Source organism: Garra rufa, chromosome 17 (assembly GCF_049309525.1).
Source record: "Garra rufa chromosome 17, GarRuf1.0, whole genome shotgun sequence".
Classification (NCBI taxonomy): Eukaryota; Metazoa; Chordata; class Actinopteri; order Cypriniformes; family Cyprinidae; genus Garra; species Garra rufa.
In genome coordinates, this window is record NC_133377.1 from 2,648,996 (window position 1) to 2,673,730 (window position 24,735).

At 37.8% G+C, this 24,735-nt stretch overlaps 1 protein-coding gene across 1 annotated transcript in view; it reads left to right on the forward strand.

The window, feature by feature from the left end:
• Positions 1-24,735, forward strand: part of macf1a (microtubule actin crosslinking factor 1a) — a 134,013-nt gene that overhangs the window by 86,556 nt on the left and 22,722 nt on the right. The window contains 26 exon segments of the mRNA XM_073821602.1: positions 8,711-8,872; positions 8,964-9,134; positions 9,789-9,955; positions 10,120-10,279; positions 10,709-11,035; positions 11,685-11,769; positions 11,853-12,079; positions 13,035-13,241; positions 13,853-14,080; positions 14,320-14,538; positions 15,760-15,963; positions 16,807-17,032; positions 17,127-17,353; positions 18,836-18,958; positions 19,067-19,168; positions 19,257-19,358; positions 19,439-19,612; positions 20,697-20,852; positions 20,938-21,135; positions 21,388-21,516; positions 22,853-23,035; positions 23,155-23,310; positions 23,402-23,608; positions 23,695-23,814; positions 23,900-24,069; positions 24,151-24,310. Of these exon segments, the coding sequence (XP_073677703.1) occupies positions 8,711-8,872; positions 8,964-9,134; positions 9,789-9,955; positions 10,120-10,279; positions 10,709-11,035; positions 11,685-11,769; positions 11,853-12,079; positions 13,035-13,241; positions 13,853-14,080; positions 14,320-14,538; positions 15,760-15,963; positions 16,807-17,032; positions 17,127-17,353; positions 18,836-18,958; positions 19,067-19,168; positions 19,257-19,358; positions 19,439-19,612; positions 20,697-20,852; positions 20,938-21,135; positions 21,388-21,516; positions 22,853-23,035; positions 23,155-23,310; positions 23,402-23,608; positions 23,695-23,814; positions 23,900-24,069; positions 24,151-24,310 (4,590 nt within the window).

A 24,735-nucleotide genomic window follows, 5' to 3' on the forward strand; every position in this document is an offset into this window, starting at 1 on the left:
TATTATGGTAATCATCTCTAAATTAGACACCCGACTTAATTCATGTCATGCCAACCAAATAAAAAAGTCTTTCAGCTATTATCATGCTAATTATTGTGTCTTTAACCCCAACAGCAGGGGTGCTTTTAACCCCAAATACCATACTTGCATATTGTTCAGTTATCAAACAGCTGTTGATTTAAGTACCTTGAACAAAACTATAAAAAAAAATCTTTGTCTCAATATATATTCTGTAATTTTATCCATTTTTATTGCAACATATATCTACAACATTTCAAGAAATATTAAATATTAGCTCAAATTAGCACAGAATCAACTTTGTGTATTTATCCTGGTATTGTTTGCCTATTGCAGATGTGATCACATGCTTACTGAGTTAAAAAGCATGCTTACTCCAAATTAGTCAAACCCTAGTGAACGTTTGTGTGTTTGGTTACAGGCAAATGGGTTTGGGCATACATTTGCATAGGTTTGCTTTCTCTGCCTGTTTGAGCACTGCTTTGTGTATGTGTTCGAGAGATTTAGGAGTCAAAAAACAGACAGGAATGTTTTTTTGTAAATACGTGTTAGATTTCTTGACATAACGTAGGTGTGCGCTTGACATTCTCTCTCGTCTGCCGTGACAAGGCTGGCGTCTGCTCTGTTTCACAGTGACAGTGGCAGTTAGCCGAGAGACTGCCTGCTAGTTCTTAAGCTCACTGGATGGTTATTGCATTACTGCCTCTATCAGTCTGACTGGTCATCCACATCTCATTTGACCCTCTGCTTGGCCAAATCTGCCTTTCTGCATGGTCAATCTCAAAACTCGCCGTCCCTTCAGATGTAATCAGATGCAGAAACCCTGTCAGGCTGGATTTGGGTAGAGAGGATTATAGCAACTGAGGGACTGAACAGGATCAGCTAGCAAATTATATTTCAACTCAATTGGAATAGAAAAATTAAAAGAGCAGAACAAAATGACTGATTTGTGAGGTGGCTCTCGTCCAGTGCCAAGCCAACTTAAAATCTCTTCTCACTTCAAATCCCCACTTCTTCCCAGCTGCAGTCTGATGGTACTGCAATTGAGATAAGGAAGTGAGAAATAAACATCAGCCTCTATAAGAGGAGCCAGTAACACACAAACACTGTATAAAGTTGTTGGAATTATAAATAGATGATAAGGACATGTCAGTCCTATCAGCGCAGGGACAGACTCTCGAGTTGACCACAGACTTCAGGAAAGCCGCTCTCCATTACGGACTGTCTCCAGTGAAATTGCACACTTGCAATTTAAAGGGTAAAGTTAGAAGATTTTGCAACAGCCTGATCATGAATGAACAAAGAGTCTCTATGGCAGAACACCTGGTAGTATTCAAAATAAGAGCTGCATGAGCAATAAGGGGCGTCAGAAGAAATGTCTGACATAACATCTGATTCCGCAATCAATTTTGAGTCTGTCCAGGGTTGAGTTTCAGAGACAGTCAGGTAAACAAACGCACCAAGTGATATGCACAGTGGAAAGGGAAGAGCAATCAGGGAGGGAGGGAGCACTGATGTTATGGCGTATGGTAACAGCGGGTATATTTGATTGTTTGGATAATGATGGCAGTGAAAGACAGTGTGCGGGAAACACCTGTGATAAAAGACAGTTGCAAACAAAAGAGTTTGAACAAACCCTGCAGCCCCGTCGGCCCAACGACAGCCATAACAAAGCAGTCACATATGCTGTGAACTCATTGACTGTGTTTTGAACATCATTTGCTCAGTATTTATTAATGGAAGCATGTGAATTATATCCTTGTTAGAGCATTTGGGTCAGATAAAACAAAGTCATCCAAAGTCCTTTGAAGGGGAAGCTCGGGTAAAGACAAGGAACTGAGAGGCCGGAAAAACACAGGAGGTGAAGGCAAAGACAGGAAGAATGGGACTGGAGAGAGAGTTTTGGAAAATCTCTATATAGGACTAGAAATTTGCTAATGGCTGTGTTGTCATTGATTTGAAAGAAATTTTGCATCTATGATGTTTTCCACTTGTCCCTCAAGACAGGATAGTCTTTTGTGAGTTCTTTGCTGTTTTTTAGACATTGAGCCTTGTGTATTATGCTTCGAAAAGAAAATTCCATGCTTTGATTCTGCCAATGCTATGTTTGTCAAACATTCAAAATATCTTAAGGGGTTACTCCACCCCAAAAAGAAAAGTTTGTATATAAAATAATCACTTACACACATGCTGTTTTAAACCCGTAAAAGCTTTGTTTGTCTTCGGAACACAATTTAAGATATTTAGATGAAAACCGGTAGCTTTAAGACTGTCCCATTGACTGCCAAGAAAATAACACCGTCAAGGCCCAGAAAAGTATGAGAGATGTCGTCAAAATGGTCCATCTGAAATCGGTGGTTCATCCATAATTTCACAACGCTACGAGAATACTTTTTGCACGCAAAGAAAACAAAAATAACAACTTATTTAACAGTTTGTCTCCACCGCATCACCATAGCACCATTTTAGGGAGTTTCCACTGAACGCAAACAGCATACGCTGTTCTCTGTCAGCTTCGTCGCACGGATACGTTTTCTACATTTATTTACACTTTGATTCAAATGAAAACAGTGTATCCGCATGACGCAGCTGACAGAGAACAGTGTACGCTGTTTGTGTCCAGGGGATACTCTCCAAAATGGTGCTACGGTGGCGCGGAGGAGACAAATTGTTGATTTAAAGTTATTTTTAATGTAAAATTATGGTTGAACCACTGATAGCAGATGGACTATTTCAACGACGTCTTTCATACTTTTCTGGACCTTGACAATGGCATTTACTTGGCAGTCAATGGGACAGTCTCAAAGCTACTAGTTTTCATCCAAAATATCTTAAATTGTGTTCTGAAGACAAACAAAGCGTTTACGGGTTTAAAACCACATGTAGGTAAGTGATTATTGACATAATTTTCATTTTGGGGTTAGTTGGGAAAGGGTTATTTCATCCAAAAATGAAAATTCTGTCATTAATTTATCGTATTAACATATCGCTCTAAAGCTGTAAGACCTTCATTCATCAATACAAATGAAGTTATTTTTTTATGAAATCTGAGAGCTTTCTAATCCTGAATAGACAGCAACTATCATGTTCAAGGCCCAGAAAAGTAGTAGGGACATTGTTAAAATAATCCATGTGACATCAGTAGTTCAACCTTAATTTTATTATGGGAAGCCAAACAACCCAAATGTGGGACGAAAAAGCGCGGTATTTAAGTGTTCGTGCCGTGCTGACCTGTCATCGGCGCAGCTCAATGGACCAAGCGGCGCGACCCACTCTACAGAGCAGGGAGGACGTGTTTACTAGCGCCACCGAACCGACAGTATGAACACTTTAATAGCGTGCTTTTTTTATAAAGCTACGAGAATATTTTTTGTGTGCAAAGAAAACAAAAATAGCGACTTTATTTAACAATGTCTTCTCTTCCATGTCAGTCTCTGGCACAATCAGGGCTCTAGAGTGCGACCAATTTGGTCGCATGTGCGACCTAATTTCTCAATGGTGCGACTAAAAAAAATCAAAGGTTGCACCGGTGCGACCAGCCGTTCGAGGTGGAAAAAAACGAAACTCCGTCACTCTTAAAGTCTCCCTGTTGCTCAACAACAGACACACATTAGACCCATAGCGTGGTCTAAACCAATCAGAGATAAAGGACGGGTCCCGCCCCCCCTCTGATTGTCCGTGGTCCAGATATTGTCAAGCGTTTACAATGCCTCCTCCGCAAAAACACGGACTGGATCGCGGACTCCATTCATAAAAACCGAATTTACTATGGCGCGGAATGCCACGTAATACGTTGATTTCTGGATGGATAAATCAAAAGTTGGTCTGTCACTTAATTCAAATCGCAATATGGACTAGTGTCTATGAAAACTGAAAGGCAAAAAGACCGTTTAAAATGAATCCTGCATGTTCCGTTTGCCTCTATGTATTAATGGTGGAGACGTGTATTTTTTTTTTTAACTACACGTGTATAGGCTACTGAAGCAGGCGTGACGCTCCCGCTAATTTTTGGCATTTGCATCTCACATGAACAGATAAACTCAATCTCCAAACCTACTGTGTCACTTTTACCGTTTCATTTGAGAAAGCATCATATCATACTGTACACACAGAAACTTCAAGGCAACCTGTCAAAATAAGAGTACAGTTTAACATGAAACAGAACAATATTAGTCCTGTATTACTTTTGTACAGTATAATGTAGGTGCTTATATATTCCTATTTATAAATCATATATATGTTTGCCAAAAATTAAAAAGGTTTATTTTTCATTTGATTAAAAATAAATACATGTTTATGCTTTCATTTGATTATGAGAAAAATTAAAACAAGAATTTAAAAAAAATAAAATAAAATAAAAAAACAATTGTAGAGCCCTATTGTTCAAAATGTTAAAATAGAGAGTTTTGTCCTTATTTTTTCACTGAAATGTTTTCGTTATTACACAAAGTAGGGTAAAGTACTGGGGGAAAAAATATGCTTCAAATAAAGAACTTTATATTGACCAGATTGTTAGTTAATCATTTACAAGTCAATATTGCCTATATGGACAGGGATTAAAAAAAAATAAAAATAAAAAAGTAAAAAAAAAAGTGAACTTGTAAAACTGCGGTGTTGAATGTGATGCGGTTGAAAATTTGGGTGCACCTAACTTTTGTGCTGGTGCACCTAAGAAAAAAAGTTAGGCGCACCAGTGCAACCAGTGCAAAAAGTTAGTCTAGAGCCCTGACAATGTCATTTTTATAGTCTTTGCGCACAAAAAATATTCTCGTAGCTTCATAAAATTATGGTTGAACTACTGATGTCACATGGACTATTTTAACAATGTCCTTACTACCTTTTTAGGCCTTGTCAGTCGTGGAAACGTGTCAGAAAGCTCTCAGATTTCATAAAAAATATCCTGATTTGTCCTGAAATATCCTGAAGATGTACAAAGTTCTCACGGGATTGGAATGACATCCAAATGATGAAATAACACAAATAGAATTGGGGAAATATGCAGTAACCAAATGGTGTTTATTAAAACTTTTGTATTCTGAGTCATTCGTTTAAAAAAAAAAAAACTTAAATTCATTTGGGTGTGTCCAGACTTTTGACTGGTACAGTAATTTAGTCTGATTGATTTTATCTTGCCTTAAGCAAAAACTGCATGAGAATAATTTCTCTCTATGCTTTTAGATACAGAACAAGGTTTAGAAAGCTCAGCAAAAATCAGCACACAGTGTGGGGGATACAGCGCTTCACTTCTAGTCGGCTATTATAATATTTTCTTTACTGAAATGTGGGCATACCCGCTTAGGCAGTATGGAGTTATGGTTTGAACTGAAGCGAGAGATACAAAAGACTCCAATGGCGGTGATGATGTGGGTTGGCGGTAGGATGGAGTTCTGCCAGTAGCTAAAAGTGATCTGTGGGGGTTTGAGTGAGAAACAAAAGAGTTTAAAGTTTGGTGACAAAAGAAACTGAGAGTGCTGGAGAGATACGTGTGAAGCGGTCGGTCGTGTGTGTGTGTGTGTGTGTGTGTGTGTGTGTGTGTGTGTGAGACTGGCCTGCTGGCCAGATTGGTCGAGAGCGTTTGAGTGGAATGACAGGCATCCTAGATATTTTCCAGAGGCCTGCATTACATGAGTCAAATGCTCTCTGCGAGAAGGAGAAGAGAAGAGAAGACAGATTGTTGTTTGCACTGACCTCTTTCTGTTGTTGTATGGATATGTATAGCTACGTCCTACTTAGATGTGGACGTGGACGTAGGTTTCAGAGTTGTGACAAACTAAATTTCCTCTCTGCCTGTTTTAAATTATTGGTCGTAGCACAAATATGTAGATATATACAGGTAATTGTCTGTTAAATAATTAACAGCTTTCCCTTTGATTTGGCCACACGAGTTGTGGATGATCTGCCACGGATGCAGATGAATGGTGTTATTTCTGTGCTGGTGGGTGAAAAGTGCCACATGTGATGAATGATCGGGATTAAAAACGGGAAATGGCTCCAAGTATACACACTGAGGATCAGGAGGAGGAGGAGGAGGCCTAGATGATGGATTCAGGATAATGTTAGACAGGATATAGAGAGACAAAAGGGGACCAAACACTCTCTTCGTTGCGTGGTCACATACATTCTCACAGTCACATATACTGTCGACAAGAGGGTGGAGCAGGTTGAAGCTGTAGTTCATTGTTTTGAGGCAGACAGACATCCTGTTTGAAGCAGGAATGAAGCCCCTCGCCACAAGGCAGCTGCAAACAAACCAACACACTCTCACACGCAAAGGATTCAGCATTTTTTTTATTGTAAATGCTTAATTTCCTTAGATTTACAGTTGAATTATCATCATCTAACTCTAGTTAATCTAAAAAAGATAATAATTTAATAACACTTGTTAAATTTTATTCATCTTGAAATTGTATCCATTTTTTACGACTTCAACATATTTCAAGAATAAAGTAGAAATTACTAGAATAAAGTCGGAATTGCGAGAATTAAATCGTAGCAATTAAAGTTATAGTATTTTGAGAGTATAGCCTGCGCATGCAAATGGTCCAGATTGGGAGCATTAGGAGAAGTTGACAGGCCAGTATGCTTGGAAATAATATTTCACGTCTTTGATTGCATTCGTTAGACCTATTTGTAGTTAGTACTTTTACTATAAAACCAACTATACATTATTGTAATAGACATATTGTTTGTATTTTGCTATTAAAAATGACAGATTTTGAAAGCTGAGACTTTAGAATATCTCCCGGTGCTCCCAATCCAGGCCATTTGCATGCGCAAAAAGTCTAGAGTATACTCTTAAAATATTATAACTGTAATATCGTAATTGCTGCGAATTCTCATTCATCCTAGTTTCATACATACTACATACTTTTTATTGGTTGTGAACTTCTACATTCTACATTTATTGTAATACATATTCATACAAAATGTGATTTCCGACAAAGCATACAATTTTAATATCATCCATGAAAATGAAAATATATGAAAAATAATTTCAACAGATATGACTCAAGCCCCGTTCACACTAGCAGCGACTTCTGTCGCTGCATGTCGCCAGAGGCTGGCGATGAGGTCGCTAGTGGGCGTTCTTATTACTGGTTGCTTAGCAACATCATTTAACAGACGTTTTTATCCAAAGCAACTTTACAAACAAAGACAAGCATGTTACAATTCATTTTAATGCAGTTAATATTATTTTTAATACGGTATGTTTATTTGCTGTCTAATCATTTATGATTTTGTCTGTTGTCATACATTTAACACATTTTGTTTTTGATTTTTTAAGAGGTAATATCTAATTTTACATCCTATTAGTTCATTAAAAACCCCCACGATATTGGCCACCCCTTTCCATGCCTCATTTTTAAAATTTATGTCCCTGTATGTGCTAACGGCAGGAATTAATTTCTCCTCTGCTGGAGCTGAAAGGAGAATGATCACATGAGCACTATCATCTTCTTTCCTATTGGCTGTCGCTCCCGAAAGTCGCTCTTCATTTGCATAAAGTTTAGAGATTCTGAACTTTGTCGCGTCGCTCGACACGCCCACATCCGGTCGCTAACGGTCGCTGACGGCCGCTGTCGCTCTCGTCGCCGGAAATCGCCAGCTCTCCATGGAAATGAATGGGATCGCGTCGCTTAGTCGCTGCATGTCGCGTGTAGTGTGAATGGGGCTTCATAGCTTTTCAAGCGCCTTTTTGAGCGCCTGAGCACAGTGGACAATCAGCTGTGTTTAAGAATCAGCGCTCAAATGTTACTGGGAAATGGACGTTTTGAAAATTTCAGTACAGACTGGTTTTGTGGTCTGTACTTTTGACAACGCTAGAACGTGCTGACTTAAGACATCTACTCTGGGCCAATCATAACATTCTGACGCAGATGACGATAAAGTTAAAGAAATATCTAGAGTCATCTAATATGATGCCTCTGGACCAAAAGCAGCTGCATGAATATTAACGTTTCACACAAAAATGAAAACATCAACATAAATGCACAGCCAGAGGTCGTTTCTGGTTAATAATGTCACAGAATTTACGGGTATTTTGAAACTGATGTTTGAATGGTGCTTTACCAGTAAAAAGACAGAATGTCTTTTTTGTTGCCTGTGTAAACAGCACATTTTTGTGTTTACCAGTAAAGTCATTCAGGTGATTTTACAGCAATTTACTAGTATTGCGGTGTGAAAGAGGCTTGTGGTTTAGTAGTGAAATTGGACAATTAAGGTCCAAATCCATCCTGGTATATAATGACCACTTTTTGTGATCCATCCAATTCCAAGTGGTTTTATTAAAATACTTTTCCTGTTGAATATTCTGTTTCTTTGTGATAAGTCATTACAAAAATTAAAATGGATTTTATGTTGACTTTAAACTTCTCTTTGGTAATTGCTAGTCATGGTGTTGGTTAGGGGTATTTGGCAACCTGTATGTGGTGAACCACTCTGTCAGAGCTGTAGTGTTGGGCTGTTGGGGAAATAGAGCTGTACAGCATTGCTGCCAAGGCCTTGTATTTAATTTCAGTCGGTGTGTGGCGGCTGAAAACTGCTTCCCCATTTATAAATGGCCATGCCACCATTATCATGTTGTTGTGTTTGTACAGCCTTGACCTGTTTAGACACATTCTATCATATCACATGTCCAGTAGCATAACAAATGTCCAGTAACATACTCAACTCATTTGTTCTCTCTTTCTAGGCTGTAGAAAGAGAGCAGATAGACAGCATTCAGCCTAAACTGCAACATGTCAACGCTGTGGGTCAAGGTCTTATCCAGAGTGCAGGCAAACACACTGACACTCAGGCCCTGGAACATGACTTGGAGACCACCAACCTGCGCTGGAACTCCCTCAACAAGAGGGTAAGCTAGAATCTATTTTAAGCCTTTTTTTTTTTGGTTAATTGATGTAAATGGATGAATTAAATATTAAATATTTCTCTTTTCTTCACAGGTTGCTGAAAGAATAGCCCAGCTGCAGGAGGCCCTTTTGCATTGTGGGAAGTTCCAAGATGCTCTGGAGCCACTCTTGAGCTGGCTGAGTGACACAGAAGAGCTCATAGCCAATCAGAAACCTCCATCTGCCGAGTACCGTGTGGTCAAGGCACAAATTCAGGAACAGAAGGTTAGATTTTAAAGCAAATTTGAATGTAATCAGATTTTAAAAGGAGAGTTTCAATACTTAAGTAAAACCTAAAATTATTATATTATATGTGACTCTGAACCACAAAACCAGTCTTAAGTAGCACGGGAATATAAAATACCAAAATACATTGTATGGGTCAAAATGAAAAAGAATTCTTTTATTCCAAAAATCATTAGGATATTAAGTAAGAATCATGTTCCATCAAAATATTTCGTAAATTTCCTACCGTAAATATATCTAAACTTAATTTTTTATTAGTAATATGCATTGCTTTTATGCATTGAACTTCATTTGGACAACTTTATAGGCGATTTTCTCAATATTTATTTTTTTACACCCTCAGATTCTAGATTTTCAAATTGTTGTAAATATTGTCCTATACTAACAAACTTATTCATTCACCTTTGAGATGTTGTATAATCTGAATTTAAAAAATTTACCATAATGACTGGTTTTGTCGTCCAGGGTCACATATTATCATTTTTTGAAAATACCCATTTTGTGACTTTGAGATCCCTTGATTTTGTATCACACTAATAAGACAAATTTATCATGCAAGATTAAAAAAATAAATATGATTTTTAATTTAATTTAGATTGAAATACATTAATGAATGTTCCATATTATTCCTAGCTGTTGCAACGGTTGCTGGATGACCGCCGTGGGACAGTAGAGATGATCAGGGCAGAAGGAGAGCGTATCGCCGCTACGGCCGAGGCACAAGATAGAGAAAAAATCCAGAAACAACTTAAGAGCCTAGGAGAGAGATGGACAAATCTGCTGGAAAAGGCCAGCGCCAGGTAAACTCCATAATCAGAGCAATATGGACACCCAGACATAGCCATAAAATCTCTTAATCGAATCTCTTACTCGGAACTCAATCACTTGGTTGCTTTACAAGGCCATAAAACCAGAATAGCCATACGAATATAACACAGATTTCCTCCTAACCTCATGTCCTCAGGCAGCGGCAGCTAGAGGAGCTGCAGGTGTTGGCTCTGCAGTTCCACGAGGCGGTGGAGCCGCTCAGTGAGTGGTTGAGCGCAACAGAGAGACGCCTGAGCTCCGCTGAGCCAATGGGAACACAGACCTCCAAAATCACACAGCAGATTGTAAGGCACAAGGTACGAGTATGCACAGCACCTGGGAGAGATATATCCTGGCCAGAATTGTTGCTGCCGAACCAAGATCTGTCATTTTAGCAAACGATTTTCAGTGTCGAGCATCATTAGACTAACTAGAGATGCAGAGAACAGATTGTCAGTCTCCTGTGGTTTTAAATGCACTAGTAGGAGTGCAGTAATCTAAGAAGGCACAAAATTCAGGTCGTGATTCTACCCACATCCCTTTTCATTTTAGTTTAATTTGATCGTGATTTCTTTTCTTTTTTTTAAATATGTTCCCATCTCATCTTGTGTTGATTCACATATTATTTTTCCTTATGATTTGTCATTCTGCATTGTCATGTTTGTTTATGTTTGCCTTGTTTGTCTTTTTTTTCTCCTTCTACTCATTCAATCACGTCTCTTCTTTACTCTGGGCTATAATCCCAGGCTCTCCAAGAGGAGGTATCCTCTCGGGAGAATGATGTAGACCATCTTGAGACTCTCAGTCAATCACTGCACCCGCTCAGCTGTACAGCTGATCGTGATTGGCTGGGTGAGCGTGTGGCGGCAGTGCGAAACGTGCACACGGATCTGCGTGATTGGTGCAATCGAAGAGAGACCATGCTGGAGCAGGCCCTGGCCAATGCACAGCTATTTGGAGAGGAAGAGGTGGAAGTCCTTAACTGGCTAGCTGAGGTGGCCCAGAGACTGGCTGAGGTTTCTGTGCAAAGTTATCAGCCGGAGCTACTAGAGCAGCAACACAAACACACACTGGTACGATTGTGAAGGGCATAGCTGCCCAGGATCAACAATACAGTATAAGTCAGTTCAGAGAATATGAATATTGCTAAATAGCCCTCATCCTAAAAAAAACTGTCACTCAGTGAGGTCAGAGCTATACTTGGTCTGTCAGTCGATTAAAATTTTTAACATTCTAAATGTGACCCTGGACCACAAAACCAGTCTTGCGTAGCACAGATATATTTGGAGCAACAGCCAAAAATACATTGTATGGGTCAGAATTATAATTTTTTCTTTTATTTCAAAAATCATTAGGATATTAAGTGAAGATCATGTTACAGGATATTTTTAAATTTTCTACCGTAAATATATCACAAATAAATTTTTGATTATTAGTATGCATTGCTACGAACTTCATTTGGACAACTTTAAAGGCCATTTTTGCAATATTTTAAATTTTTTGCACCCTCAGATTCCAGATTTACAAATAGTTGTATCTCGGCCAAATATTGTCCTATCCTAACAAACCATACATCAATGGAAAGCTTATTTTCAAAAAAATGACTGTTTTTGTGGTCCAGGGCCACAAATAAAAAATCAAATTGCATATACCAATGTATTTAATTTTAAATCCGTTTGAATTATGTGCAGAGTTAATGTTTCTACTGCTGGTCCCCTACAGGCTCTTAATGAAGAGATTATCAGCAGGAAGAAGACCGTTGACCAGGCCATTAAGAATGGACAGGCTCTGCTTAAACAAACCACTGGTACTTTTCCATCCAGCCTCTTTGTTCATGGTATATCAATAAACTCCTTCTTTGAGTGTGATCATTTTTGATCTGTGTGACAGGTGAGGAGGTCCTGTTGATTCAGGAGAAGCTAGATGGCATCAAAAGCCGCTATGCGGAGATGACAGCGGGCAGCAGCAAGGCCCTTCGTACTCTAGAACAGGCCCTTCAGTTGGCCACGCGATTCGCTAGCTCGCATGAAGACATCAGCCAATGGTTGGATAGCGTGGAGGCGGAGCTTAACAATGTTGAGCCAGATACAGCACCAGCCTATCAGGACAGACAGAGGGTGAGAATGTCTACTGTTACCTTTTTCTTTTTAAGTACAGAACCAGTCAAAAGTTTTTAAACAGTAAGTTTTTTAATTTTTTTAATGAAGTCTCTTCTGCCCACCACCTGCATTTATTGGATCTGAAGTATAGCAAAAACAGTCAAATTGAAATATTTTTACTGTTTAAAACAGCTGTTTTTATTTTAATATATTTTAAAATGTAATTTATTCCCATGATTTCAAAGCTGAATTTTTAGCATCATTTCTCAAATGATCCTTCAGAAATCATTCTAATATTCTGATTTGCTGCTCAAAAAATATTTTCAGGTTTCCTTGATGATTAGAAAGAATTAGGTTTAGGGTTTACTTAAATATTGGAACTCTCCTTTTGAAATCTGATTGCATTTAAAGAACAGCATTTATCTGAAATAGAAATCTTTTGTAATATTATAAATGAATATCACTTTTGAAAACACTTTTTTTATAAAAGCTTTTTATTTCAGATAAATGCTACTTATTGGATCTTTCTATTCATCAAAGAATCCTGAAAAAAATTGTTTTGAAAATGGATAATAATAATAAACGTTTCTTGAACAGCAAATCAGCATATCAGAATGATTTCTGAAGGATCATGTGATGTTGAAGACTGGAGTAACAATGCGGAAAATTGAGCTTTGATCACAGGAGTAAATTACATTTTGAAAGATATTCAAATAGAAAATAGTAAAAATATTTCAGAATTTTGCTGTTTTTGCTGTACTTTGGATCAAATAAATGCAGGCTTGGTTGAGCAGAAGAGACTTCTTTAAAACCATTCAAAAACTTACTGTTCAAAAACCTTTAACTGGTTGTGAAGTTTTTACTTTTTACTTTTTCCTTCTCTTAGTCTATGCACAGCTACTTTTGTTTTTACTAAACCAAATTCATTTATGTCTTCATTCAATATTTTGTATTGTGTTTATGTTTGACTCAGGAGCTGAAGTGCGTGTCTGCTGAGAAAAGGTTAGTTCTGGACACAGTGAATGAAGTGGGCAGTGCTTTACTGGATCTGGTGCCCTGGCGTGCACGGGAAGGCCTGGACCGCCTTGTCGCAGATGCCAATCAGCGCTACCGCCAAGCTGATGAAACCATCACACAGAGAGTGCAGTTAGTGCAGGCTGCCATCCAAAGGTCACAGCAGGTACTACAGCAAACACTGTACATATTTACAATCATAATGTAAACTTACTTAAAAAAAAGTAAAAAGACCTTCATTCATATTCAGAACACAAAATAAGATATTTTTGATGAAATCTGAGAGCTTTCTGGCCCTGCATGGACAGCAACACAACTGACATGTTCAATTCCCAGAAAGGTAGTAAGGATATTGTTAAAATAGCCCATGAAACATCAGTGGTTTTCTATGAAGCTATGAGAATTTGTTTTGTGCGGAGAGAAAACAAAAACAACAAATGGATTCAACTATTATTATTGGACTATTTTAACAATGTCCTTACTACCTTTCTGGGCCTTGAATGTATCAGTTGCGTTGCTGTGTATGCGTGGTCAGAAAGCTCTCAGATTTTATCCAAAAATCTTAATCTGTGTTCTGAAGATGAATGAAGGTCTTATGGGTTTGGAACAATATAAGGGTGAGTAATTAATGACAGAATTTTAATTTTAGGGTGAACTATCCCTTTAAGCCAAGGGTGATTTAGGATGCTCTGTCCATGTTGCCTTCTTGAATTTGTAAATATTTTGTCATACCTCTTTGTTTTTTTGACAGTGTATTTGTGTGTGTTTTTGTTTCAGTATGAGGAGGCAGTTGACGCAGAGCTGACCTGGGTTGGAGAAACAGAGAGGAAGTTGGCGTCTCTGGGGCCTCTGAGTCTGGAGCCTGATGTGACTGTGGCTCAGCTCCAGGTGCAGAGAGCCTTTAACATCGATATCATCCGTCACAAAGACACAGTGGACCAACTCCTCAAGACACAAGAGGACATCCTGGAGAGCTGCAGTGAACAGCAGAGAGAAGCTCTGAAGGTTAGAAACGAAATAAAGAAGAGAGAGACGGGGAGGGGGCAGAATAAACTATGTAATTATTCATCTGCGAAAGGTTAGGTCAGGAAAATTGAATTGATGTGACTCATGCATTTTCTGGCAGAGATTTGATTTGTTGAGTCATGTTGGGGACAAACAACAGTGCAAGCTTGTTTTTTTTTTAGTCTCTAAAGATTAATTCAGTTGACCCCGATAAAACCTCTTTCTTCTTTCTCCTGTAGGTGAAGACAGACTCTTTAAGTGCTCGTTATGAAGCAGTAAATCAGAGTCATGCTGAGCGCTTCTCAGCTCTAGAGCAAGCTCAGGTGTTAGTAGCACGGTTCTGGGAGACGTATGAGGAACTTGAACCCTGGCTGGGTGAGACAGAGACTCTGATTACCCAGCTACCCCCTCCAGCTGTTGACACAGAAGCGCTCAGACAACAGCAAGACCAGATGAGGGTGAGTAAGCAGTATGAAAACAAAGGACTTGAGTCCCCTTTGCTCTAATGTGGTTATATGATGCATTCAAGACACAGTAGATGCAGCATCAATATTAAAGGAATGTTTTTTTAATTTATACATGTTTTATTTACAAATAAGGTATCTAACTTGCATGCACAAAATCCAATGTATTGTACAATTACGAGATATAACTATTCTGTTTACAGCACTTTCATGAATTGAATAAAAACACAGTTGAAGTCAAAAGTTTACATACACCTTGCAGAATCGGCAAAATGTGTTTTTTTACCAAAATAAGAGGGATCATACAAAATTTAATTTAGTACTGACCCGAGTAAGATATTTCACATAAAAGACTTTTCATATAGTTTACAAGAGAAAATAATTTAATTTATAAAAATGACCCTGTTCAAAAGTTTACATACGTGTATTTGATCCCTTTCCAACAATGACTATGATTTTGAGATCCATCTTTTCGCACTGAGGACAACTGAGGGACTCATATGCAACTATTACAGAAGGTTCAAATGCTCACTGATGCTTCAGAAGGAAAGAGGAAACTTTTTGAATTTGAAGATCAGGGTAAATTGAACTTATTTTGTCTTCTGTGAAACATATATCTTCTGTAGCTTCTAAAGGGCGGTACTTAATGAGAAAATGTGATATTTAGTCAAAATGAGAAAAATGTACACATACAGTCATTGTTGGAAAGGGTTCAAATACACAAAAATGCTGAAAAAGCTGAAGGATTTTTCTGAAGAACAGCAAGCAGTTTAACTGTTCAGAGTAAACAAGGGACTCATGAACAACTATCACTAAACAAAAACACAGCTGTGGATCATTCAGGTAACAACACAGTTTTAGGAATCAAGTGTATGGACATTTTTGAACAAGGTCATTTTTATAAATTCAACTATTATTTTCTCTTGTGGACTATATGTAAACATATTTTATGTGAAATATCTTATTCGGGTCAGTGCTAAATAACATGCATTTTGTATTATCCCTCTTTTTAGGTAAAATAAATACTGCAAGGTGTATGAAAACACCTTATATAAAAAAAAGCAAAAATGCAAGCTATTGCCATCTTGCTCCTGACAACTTCCCAACTCATAAATATGTATTTGAATGTACCAGTAGACACAACAAAACTCAATTTTTTAATTTATTGTCATATGTATTGACATCACATGACATGTTTTATGCTTTCCTGTCTAGCTTTTGAGAGAATCCATCTCTGAGCACAAGCCTCACATAGATAAACTGCTAAAGATCGGCCCACAGCTGGCAGAACTAAGCGCCCAGGAAGGGGCAACAGTGAGACAACGTTACAATGAAGCAGAGAGACGTTACCTCAGCATCAAAGAGGAGGTCAAAAGTCGAGCCACAGCACTGGATGAAGCAGTGTCACAGTCTGTCCAGGTATTTGCTGCAAAAATGTTAGAATGCTTACTTTGGACTGCTGCCCAGCTTGTGAATAATTTAAAGGTTACATCCCACAGTTTAGCATTATGCACCACAATATCAACTCATTTTGTGTCATCAACATGGTTGCTAGAACACACAAGTACATTCAAGCTATTTTATATAACACATATCACCTTTACTTAGTCATTGTTTCTGACTAAGGCATTTTTTTAAATAACATCACTGACAACTGACATCATCAGCTGCATTTTGGTTTAATATTTGTGTTAGTGATTCTTCCTGCTGGCCTGTTGCATGCTGTTGAATTAACACATTGTACTGTTTCTCCACCTCCATCCCTTCAAACTCTACTTCACTGTAACCCCACTTGTGCCCCATATCCTGTCACCCTCTCCTCTCCATGTAATCTTCCCCCATTCCTGTTTGTTGCAACTTTCCCCTTTCCCATTCCCTGCACCTCTCCCTCCCATGTCCGTTTGGTCCATCCGTCCACCCATCACTCATGTTTGTGGATGTGCTGTGTGTGTTCATCCCTCCATCATCACTGCTCTCTGCAACACCCTCAGCTGGTAGAGGTAAGAGCATCATCACCCACTGATTTAACCACTGATATAACAACTGTATTGGATCGATATAATTTGGTTAATTTCTTTCCACTTTAAGAAGAATATATTGCAGTACTTGTCCTGAAGTATTCCTATTATTTTAAAACCAACTTTCTCTACCCCTTAGCATGTGTCTGATATAAACCTTTCCCCCTCTTTATGCCTGGTCTTTCTGCAGTTACTTTTGCATCCTGTAGTTGTTCTAAAACTTGTCTTCTTTCTCTCCATTCAGTTCCATGATAAGATGGACCCTCTGTTGGAGACTTTGGAAGGTGCGGTTCAACGCTTGAGGCAGCCCCCTCCAGTAGCGGCTGAGGTGGAGAAGATCCGGGAGCAACTTGCGGAGCACCGGGCAACAGGGCTAGAGCTGGACAAACTCCTTCCGTCTTTCAGCGCCTTGTGTGCCCGAGGAGAAGAGCTCATCGGTCGCGCCCCACACGATGATCCTGCCGCCCAGGGTACAGATATTTGATATGCAATGACACTCTATGGTTGTATGAAATGCTTTATCTTGTGTTTTTTGGTAAATGTGTAATCTGTTCCCATTCTCAGCGGTGCGTTCACGACTCTTGCGGCTGCGCTCTCTGTGGGATGAGATCAGGCAGAGGGCAGAGGAAAGAGAAGGAAAGCTTCAGGATGTTTTAGATCTTGCTGGAAAGTTCTGGGCCGACATGGCCGCTCTGCTAAGCACACTTCGCGACTCTCAGGACATTGTGAAAGAGCTGGAGGACCCCGGTGTGGATCCCTCACTTATAAAACAACAAATAGAAGCAGCAGAGGTCAGTCCAACAAGAGAATCACTAGCAAGACATTTTTATTAAATTTAAAAAAGTAAACATGTACAAAAACTACATATTTTCAAAATTGACCAGTCTGTAGGTTGCCTAAATGACTAGCCAACTAATCAAACTTAAAGATATGTATAGATCAATGGTTCTTAACCAGGGGGCCGGAGTGCACTAGGGGTAGGGCCCTATGATTTCTGCAATGCAGATGGAATCGCAGAATCCAGTCATAAAAATTGAATTTACTGTATAATGTGGAATGTCAAGGAGTTTGCAAAATTTTGAATGAATAAATCTAAACTAGGTCAGTACACATACTAAAACTAAAACAGGTGACTCAGAGTCACTTCATGGGTGTTTTACAGTGTCTTTTGAGAAAAGCTGTTGTCATATCATATACAAACAGAAACATAAAGGTCTTCACAGCTACCCATTAAAATAAGAGTTCGGTTTAACGTATAAATTGTGACAGAAATATGTTACTTAATGTAATGACAGTACTACTACTACTATTTTTAAATTATTATTAAAACATTATTTTTAAGGAATATTTACCAGAACATTTATTTATTTATTTAATATTTATTTAATTATTTAATTTATTCACCAGAAAAATGTAAATAAACAGCATAGTATTTTTGAAAAAAATATATATATATTAATACTAATAATATGTATTTTTTATTTTAAATCAATTAATTAGAGATGCTTTTATTATTCAAATTTAATTAAACTATTAAAATGGAATCCAGAAAATTAATGGAAAACAGAATTTGGTAAAAAAATAAAAATTTATTAAAATTAACCATTAAAACTGTAAAAATGTCAAAAAAAAAAAAAAAAAGGATTCCAGAAAAATTTAAATAGAAAAACGGAATTTAAAAAAAACTAAAACAAAATTTTTGGGGGAAAAAATAAAACTGATTTTGTTAAAATTGTAAATAAAATCAAGATGTAAACTGAAAGTTTTCTCATGTATTATATAATACTAATTTATTCTCGTAATTTTGACTTAAATTTTGAATCTTAAAAACATTTCGACTTTATTCTCTAAACATTTAGACTTTAGTCTTGAAATATATCGACTTTATTCTCAAAATAATTTGTCTTCATTCTCGAAATATTTTGACTTTATTCTCAAAATATTTCGACTGTTGTTGTAATTTAGACTTTATTCTCGAAGTATTACAACTTTAATCTCATAATCAGATTGTTTTTGCTTTTTAACGTGAATAAATTCTTGGAACTGAGGAACAATTTTTAACGTCTAAAATCACAACATGTAATATCAATATTCACAGTTTCTTTTAAAAAAGAAAGTCAGCAAAAATACTGTAAATACCCTTAATAGGGAGCCGTGTAAAGTTTAATAATGCACACTTTAATGAGACTTTGGAGTAGATCAAACTACATAATGTTGAGTCAAGACAAAAATCTCAAGAGTATATAGTGATGATGTTTTTGTCTCACACTCAGGCCATTAAGGCAGAGACAGATGGGCTGAGGGAGGAACTGGAGATCGTACGAACACTTGGAGCTGACCTCATCTTTGCCTGCGGAGAGACTGAGAAACCAGAGGTCAAGAAGACCATCGATGAGGTAAGAGGGTAGAACAGTAATAAGCAATGTAGATGACGCCCTATTTCATTCACATTTAAACAAAACATCTCCATGGTGTTGATTTTGTGTTGCTCTTTTGACGCTCAGATGAACGCAGCCTGGGAAGGTTTGAACCGCACATGGAGAGAGAGAATGGAGAGACTGGAAGAGGCCATGACTGCCTCTGTGCAGTACCAGGATGCTCTTCAGGTGTCTATCACACTATTGGTACCACAAAATCTGCTCTGATTGGTCAAGCCAACTGTGTTAACAATCACTGCTTTTTATGTCTCCACAGGGCATGTTTGACTACTTGGACAATGCTGTCATCAAATTGTGCGACATGCCAGCTGTAGGGACAGACCTCAGCACCGTTAAACAACAGATCGAAGAGCTCAAGGTTCGAAATCAACCTCGTCTGCTACTATCTCTCAAATCACACAGAAAAACAATAACCCTTTTTCTTTTTACGTGACACAGCAATATAAAGTGGAAGTTTACCAGCAGCAGATTGACATGGAGAAGCTTTGCCACCAAGGAGAGCTGCTGCTCAAAAAAGTGAGCGACCAAACAGACCGAGACATGATTCAAGAGCCTCTCACTGAGCAACGCCACTTGTGGGACAACCTGGTGGACAAAATCACAATCAGACAGGTGAGGAAATAAAAACCGTTTTAATATTTCAGTCTCCTTTTGCATTTACAAAACAATTACTCTTAAAAGAGAAGTTCACTTCCAGAACAAAAATGTACAGATAATGTACTCACCCCCTTGTCATCCAAGATGTTCATGTCTTTCTTTCTTCATTCGTAAAGTAATGATGTTTTTTTGAGGAAAACATTTCAGGATTTCTCTTCATATAGTGGACTTTCATGGTGCCTGTGAGTTTGAACTTCCAAAATGCAGTTTAAATGCAGCTTTAAAGGGCTCTAAACGATCCCAGCCGAGGAAGAAGAGTCTTGTCCAGCAAAACGATCGCTTATTTTCTAAAAAAAAAAAAAAAAAAATGAATATTTGAAATTTGATCTTCGCACGTTCACGTGTAAAAAGTTTGTCGGTACTTCTGCAGAGATGTAGGATTATTTTGAAGTTGCTGGAGATAATGAGAGTTTTTTGAACTACCCTAACTGTCTTGAACCAGAATGCACAGAGTACACACAAATAAAATTGCAATTTATACACTTTTTTTAACCTCAAATGCTTGTCTTGTTTAGCTTTGCGTTGTATAAAATAAAGGTGATTGAACCGGAATACACAGAGTACACACGAAGCTAAACACGACAAGCATTTGAGGTTAAAAAGTATATACATTGCTTTTTTTTTTTTTTTTTTTAGAAAATAACCGATCGTTTCGCTAGATAAGACCTCTTTTTCTCAGCTGTAATCGTTTAGAGCCCTTTGAAGCTGCATTTAAACTGCATTTCAGAAGTTCAAACTCATGGGCACCATTGAAGTCCAATATATGGAGAGAAATCCTGAAATGTTTTCCTCAAAAAACATCATTTCTTTGCAACTGAAGAAGACTTGGACATCTTGAATAAATCTGTACATTTTTGTTGTGGAAGTGAACTACTCCTTTAAAACAGATAATTCAGACTCTAATTTACAAAAGCTACATTCAGTAGCATTGATAAACACACACTGATAACCTTCAAATGCTCCATAAAACATAAACAGCCTAGAGAGGAAATGCTTTTTACTCTTGATTGTATTTTTAACTCTGTCTTCTCTGTTTTAGCACAAACTGGAGGGTGCGCTGTTGGCTCTAGGTCAGTTCCAGCATGCTCTCTCTGAGCTGCAATCTTGGCTCAGTCACACTCACGCCACACTGGACACCCAGCGGCCCATTAGCTCTGACCCCAAGGCCATCGAAATTGAGCTGGCTAAGCATCATGTACGGATTATTAGGCAGTTTTTATGTGCTCTACTTTTTTATTTTCTATTTAAAGCAGATTCCTTTAATCAAGCTGTCTTTGTAGGTTTTAAGAAACGACGTGCTGTCCCATCGGGCTACAGTGGAGACGGTGAACAAGGCAGGCTCTGAGTTGCTGGAGTCCAGTCCTGGAGATGAAATCAACCACCTGAGAGACCAGCTGGATGAGCTCAACCGCAGCTGGAAGAACCTTCTGCTGAAGTCTGATGAGAGGCAGAAGCTTTTGGAAGCTGCACTGCAACAGGTGCTCTAGATAATACTACTGCATCATTATACAAAAAAGATCTGATTGAAAGCACCAATAAAAAACAAGTGCATCTGCATATGTTTGTAGCCTGAAATGCACCATTTGCAATGAATTACATTCAAGTCAGTTCAGTAAAATGGATGTGGTTTGAGGGGTTGCTGTGCAGCGAGAATGGATCTCTTTAATATTGTAGTACAGGTGTTGGATCAATTAGCTCATTGTCTTTCCTCTGCATGGTTTCTGTGTCAGGCGGAGGGTTTCCATGGAGAGTTGGAGGAGTTTCTGCAGTGGCTTAGACGCACAGAGAGTCAGCTGTCTGCTGCCAAACCCACAGGTGGCCTGCCTGAGACCGCCAGAGAGCAGCTGCAGCAACACATGGTACACAAAACGAGTTCACCTCTAGTCCACTTATTAGATATCAAACAACTCTCAAATATACAACTTATAAGATAATTTATTTTATATTATACTATTTCATTTATTTTGAATTCTTTGGAATTTTAAGAAATAACATCAAATGAAGAACGTAGTCGGGAATATGTTAAATACTGCCTTTGCATTCTATTAGGAAAAGCCTAATTGCTTTATATTGATTTTGTTGACCGTATTATTTTAGTAAAAAATTTTAACAGCAAAAAAGTATTTTCTGCTCATGAAGCCTACATTTATTTGATCCAAAGTACAGCAAAAACCGTACAATTTTGAAATATTTTTGCAATTTAAAATAACTGTTTTCTATTTGAATGTATTTTAAAATGTAATTTATTCCTGTGATCAGCATCAGCATCTACTTTCACTATTTTCACATGACTCTTCAGAAATCATTCTAATATGCTGATTTGCTGTTAAAGAAACATTTTTATCATTATTATCAATATTTAAAACAGTTAAGTACATTTTTTTACACTATCCCATTCAAAAGCTTGGAGTCAGTATATTTCTTTTAATTATAGAAATTAATACTTTTATTTAGCAAGGATGCTTTAAATTGATGAAAAGTGATGATAAAGACATTTATTATGCTACAAAAGATTTATATTTTAGATAAATGCTGTTCTTCTGAACTTTCTATTCTATTCATCAAACCTGAAAAAAATTCTACTCTGTTGTTTTCAACATAATAATAATAAAAAAATATTTTGAGCAGCAAATCAGAATATTAGAATTACTTCTGAAGGATCATGTGATGAGTAATGATGCAAAAAAAATAGCTTTGAAATCACAGGAATAAGTTACATTTTAAAATATATTCAAATAGAAAACAGTTATTTTAAATAGTAAAAATATTTTAAAATGTTACCGTTTTGCTGTACTTTGGATCAAATAAATCAACTTTAAAAACATTAAAATTCTTACTGTTCAAAAACAGCTTTATTTCAACAAATTTAGGGAACGCATTACAATAAGGTTCTTTAGTTAACTACTTTAGTTAACATAAACTAAGAATGAACAATACTTCTACAGAATTTATTAAAAACTTAATGTTAATTTTAGCATTTACTAATGATCCAAAGTTTTGCTTGTTAACACTGTGAATTAACAATGAACAACTGTGTTTTCAATAAGTAACATAAAGACGGTAATAAATGTGTTGCTCATTGTTGATTCATGTTCCTGTAACTAATGGAACCTCATTGTAAAGTGCTACCCAAATTGTAATAGTTTTAGTTAAAAGCAACACTTTTGATAATCAACTGCTCTGTACTGTTTATAGGAGCTCCAGGCTCAACTGAACCAGAGGGGTGAGCAGTACCATCGGCTACTGGATAAGGGAGAGTCTATTCTGCTGGCCAGAGGAGGGGAGGATGCTGGACCTGGTACCACCCAGACCCAACAGAACCTGGCCATGCTACAGAACAAATGGGCCAGTCTCAATGCCAAAATGGATGACAGAAGGGTGAGGGCTCCAAATACAGATTTATGTTTAAATAGCAGATTTGATAATTAATGAACAGATGAATAAAGTACCTTATTCTGGCTTCCAATCCTAAAATGCCTCTGCCTTGCTTTCCACAGGGCAAACTGGAGGAAGCTGTCTCGCTGGCAACAGGATTCCAGACCTCCCTGCAGGACACCATAAACTGGCTGACACAAGCAGAGCAGACTCTCAACATGGCTCAGCCACCCAGCCTCATTCTCGACACCGTCCTATTTCAGATAGATGAGCACAAGGTTGGGCAAAAAAATGTGGCTTGCTTAAGTAGTATACATATTTTTTCTTTTAAAAAGAGGGGAATAACTGCTTCATTCCTGTATATTTCAGGTGTTTGTGAATGAGGTGAACACTCACAGAGAGCAGGTTCTGGCTCTGGAGAAAGCTGGCTCTCAGCTGCGGTTTGCCAGTCTCAAACAGGATGTGGTTCTCATTAAGAACCTGCTGCTCAGTGTACAGGCCCGCTGGGACAAACTGGTGCAGAGATCACTAGACAGAGGACGCCACCTGGACGAAGCCCGCAAGAGAGCCAAACAGGTACTTTTTGGTTTACCTCACTCTGTCTGTGTTGTTCAGATCATGGCTTTCTCTCTGTCTGATGTTAACTGTCTTTTCTTGTCCAGTTTCATGAGGCCTGGAGGAAACTGACAGACTGGTTGGAGGAGGCAGAGAGCAGACTGGACTCTGAGCTGGAAATCTCTAATGAGCCTGACAAGATTAAAGTCCAGCTGGCTAAACATAAGGTACAGCATGCATGCATTAAAATGCATTGTGAAAACTTTTAGACTTGTCTCTTATGCCCACTCTCTGTTAATCACTGTACTGCAGGAGTTCCAGAAATCTCTTGGCTCCAAGCAGCCAGTTTATGACACCACAGTGCGCTCTGGGAAGGCCATGAGAGACAAGGCAACACTGCCGGCAGACACACAAAAACTGGACAACTTGTTGGGCGAGGTCCGAGACAAATGGGACACAGTTTGTGGGAAGAGCGTGGAGAGGTGAGAAATTCTGGTGATCTTGGAATGATTAAACATTGAATGAAGTGAAGAAAAAAAATATTTGAATTTTTTTTTCCTCAGGCAACACAAGTTGGAGGAAGCCCTCTTGTTCTCAGGCCAGTTTGCTGAGGCTCTTCAGGCACTTGTTGACTGGCTGTATCGAGTAGAACCTCAGCTTGCAGAAGACCAGCCTGTCCATGGAGATCTGGATCTTGTTTCCAACCTAATGGACTCCCATAAGGTACTAATGGGGTGGTTTTTAGGAAATGTTACTTTCAAGAATTTCTCACAAAATTATATTGTTGGGTAATTATACTGCAATAAATTGCGGGAATTTAGGAGCTTCTATTCATACTTTTTAGGTCTGTGAGCCTTAATATATTAAGATTTTAATCAGTTTAATACATTTTTTATTAATTACAGCAACAGTCTGAAAATGTCAAGTTAATACATTTTCACTTTTTTATTATTAACAGTTTATTCAATAATACATAAACACAGTCAGTCAGTTTTAATCAATTACTGCAGTAGTCTTTTTGGATTATTTTCATTAGTTTTTGTTAATTAATAAATTATGATTATTAGTCAAACACACTTACTTAAAACTTTGAAAATACATATTTTAATGTAGTTTTGACAGATTTTTTTAATGACAGTTGAGGCCCT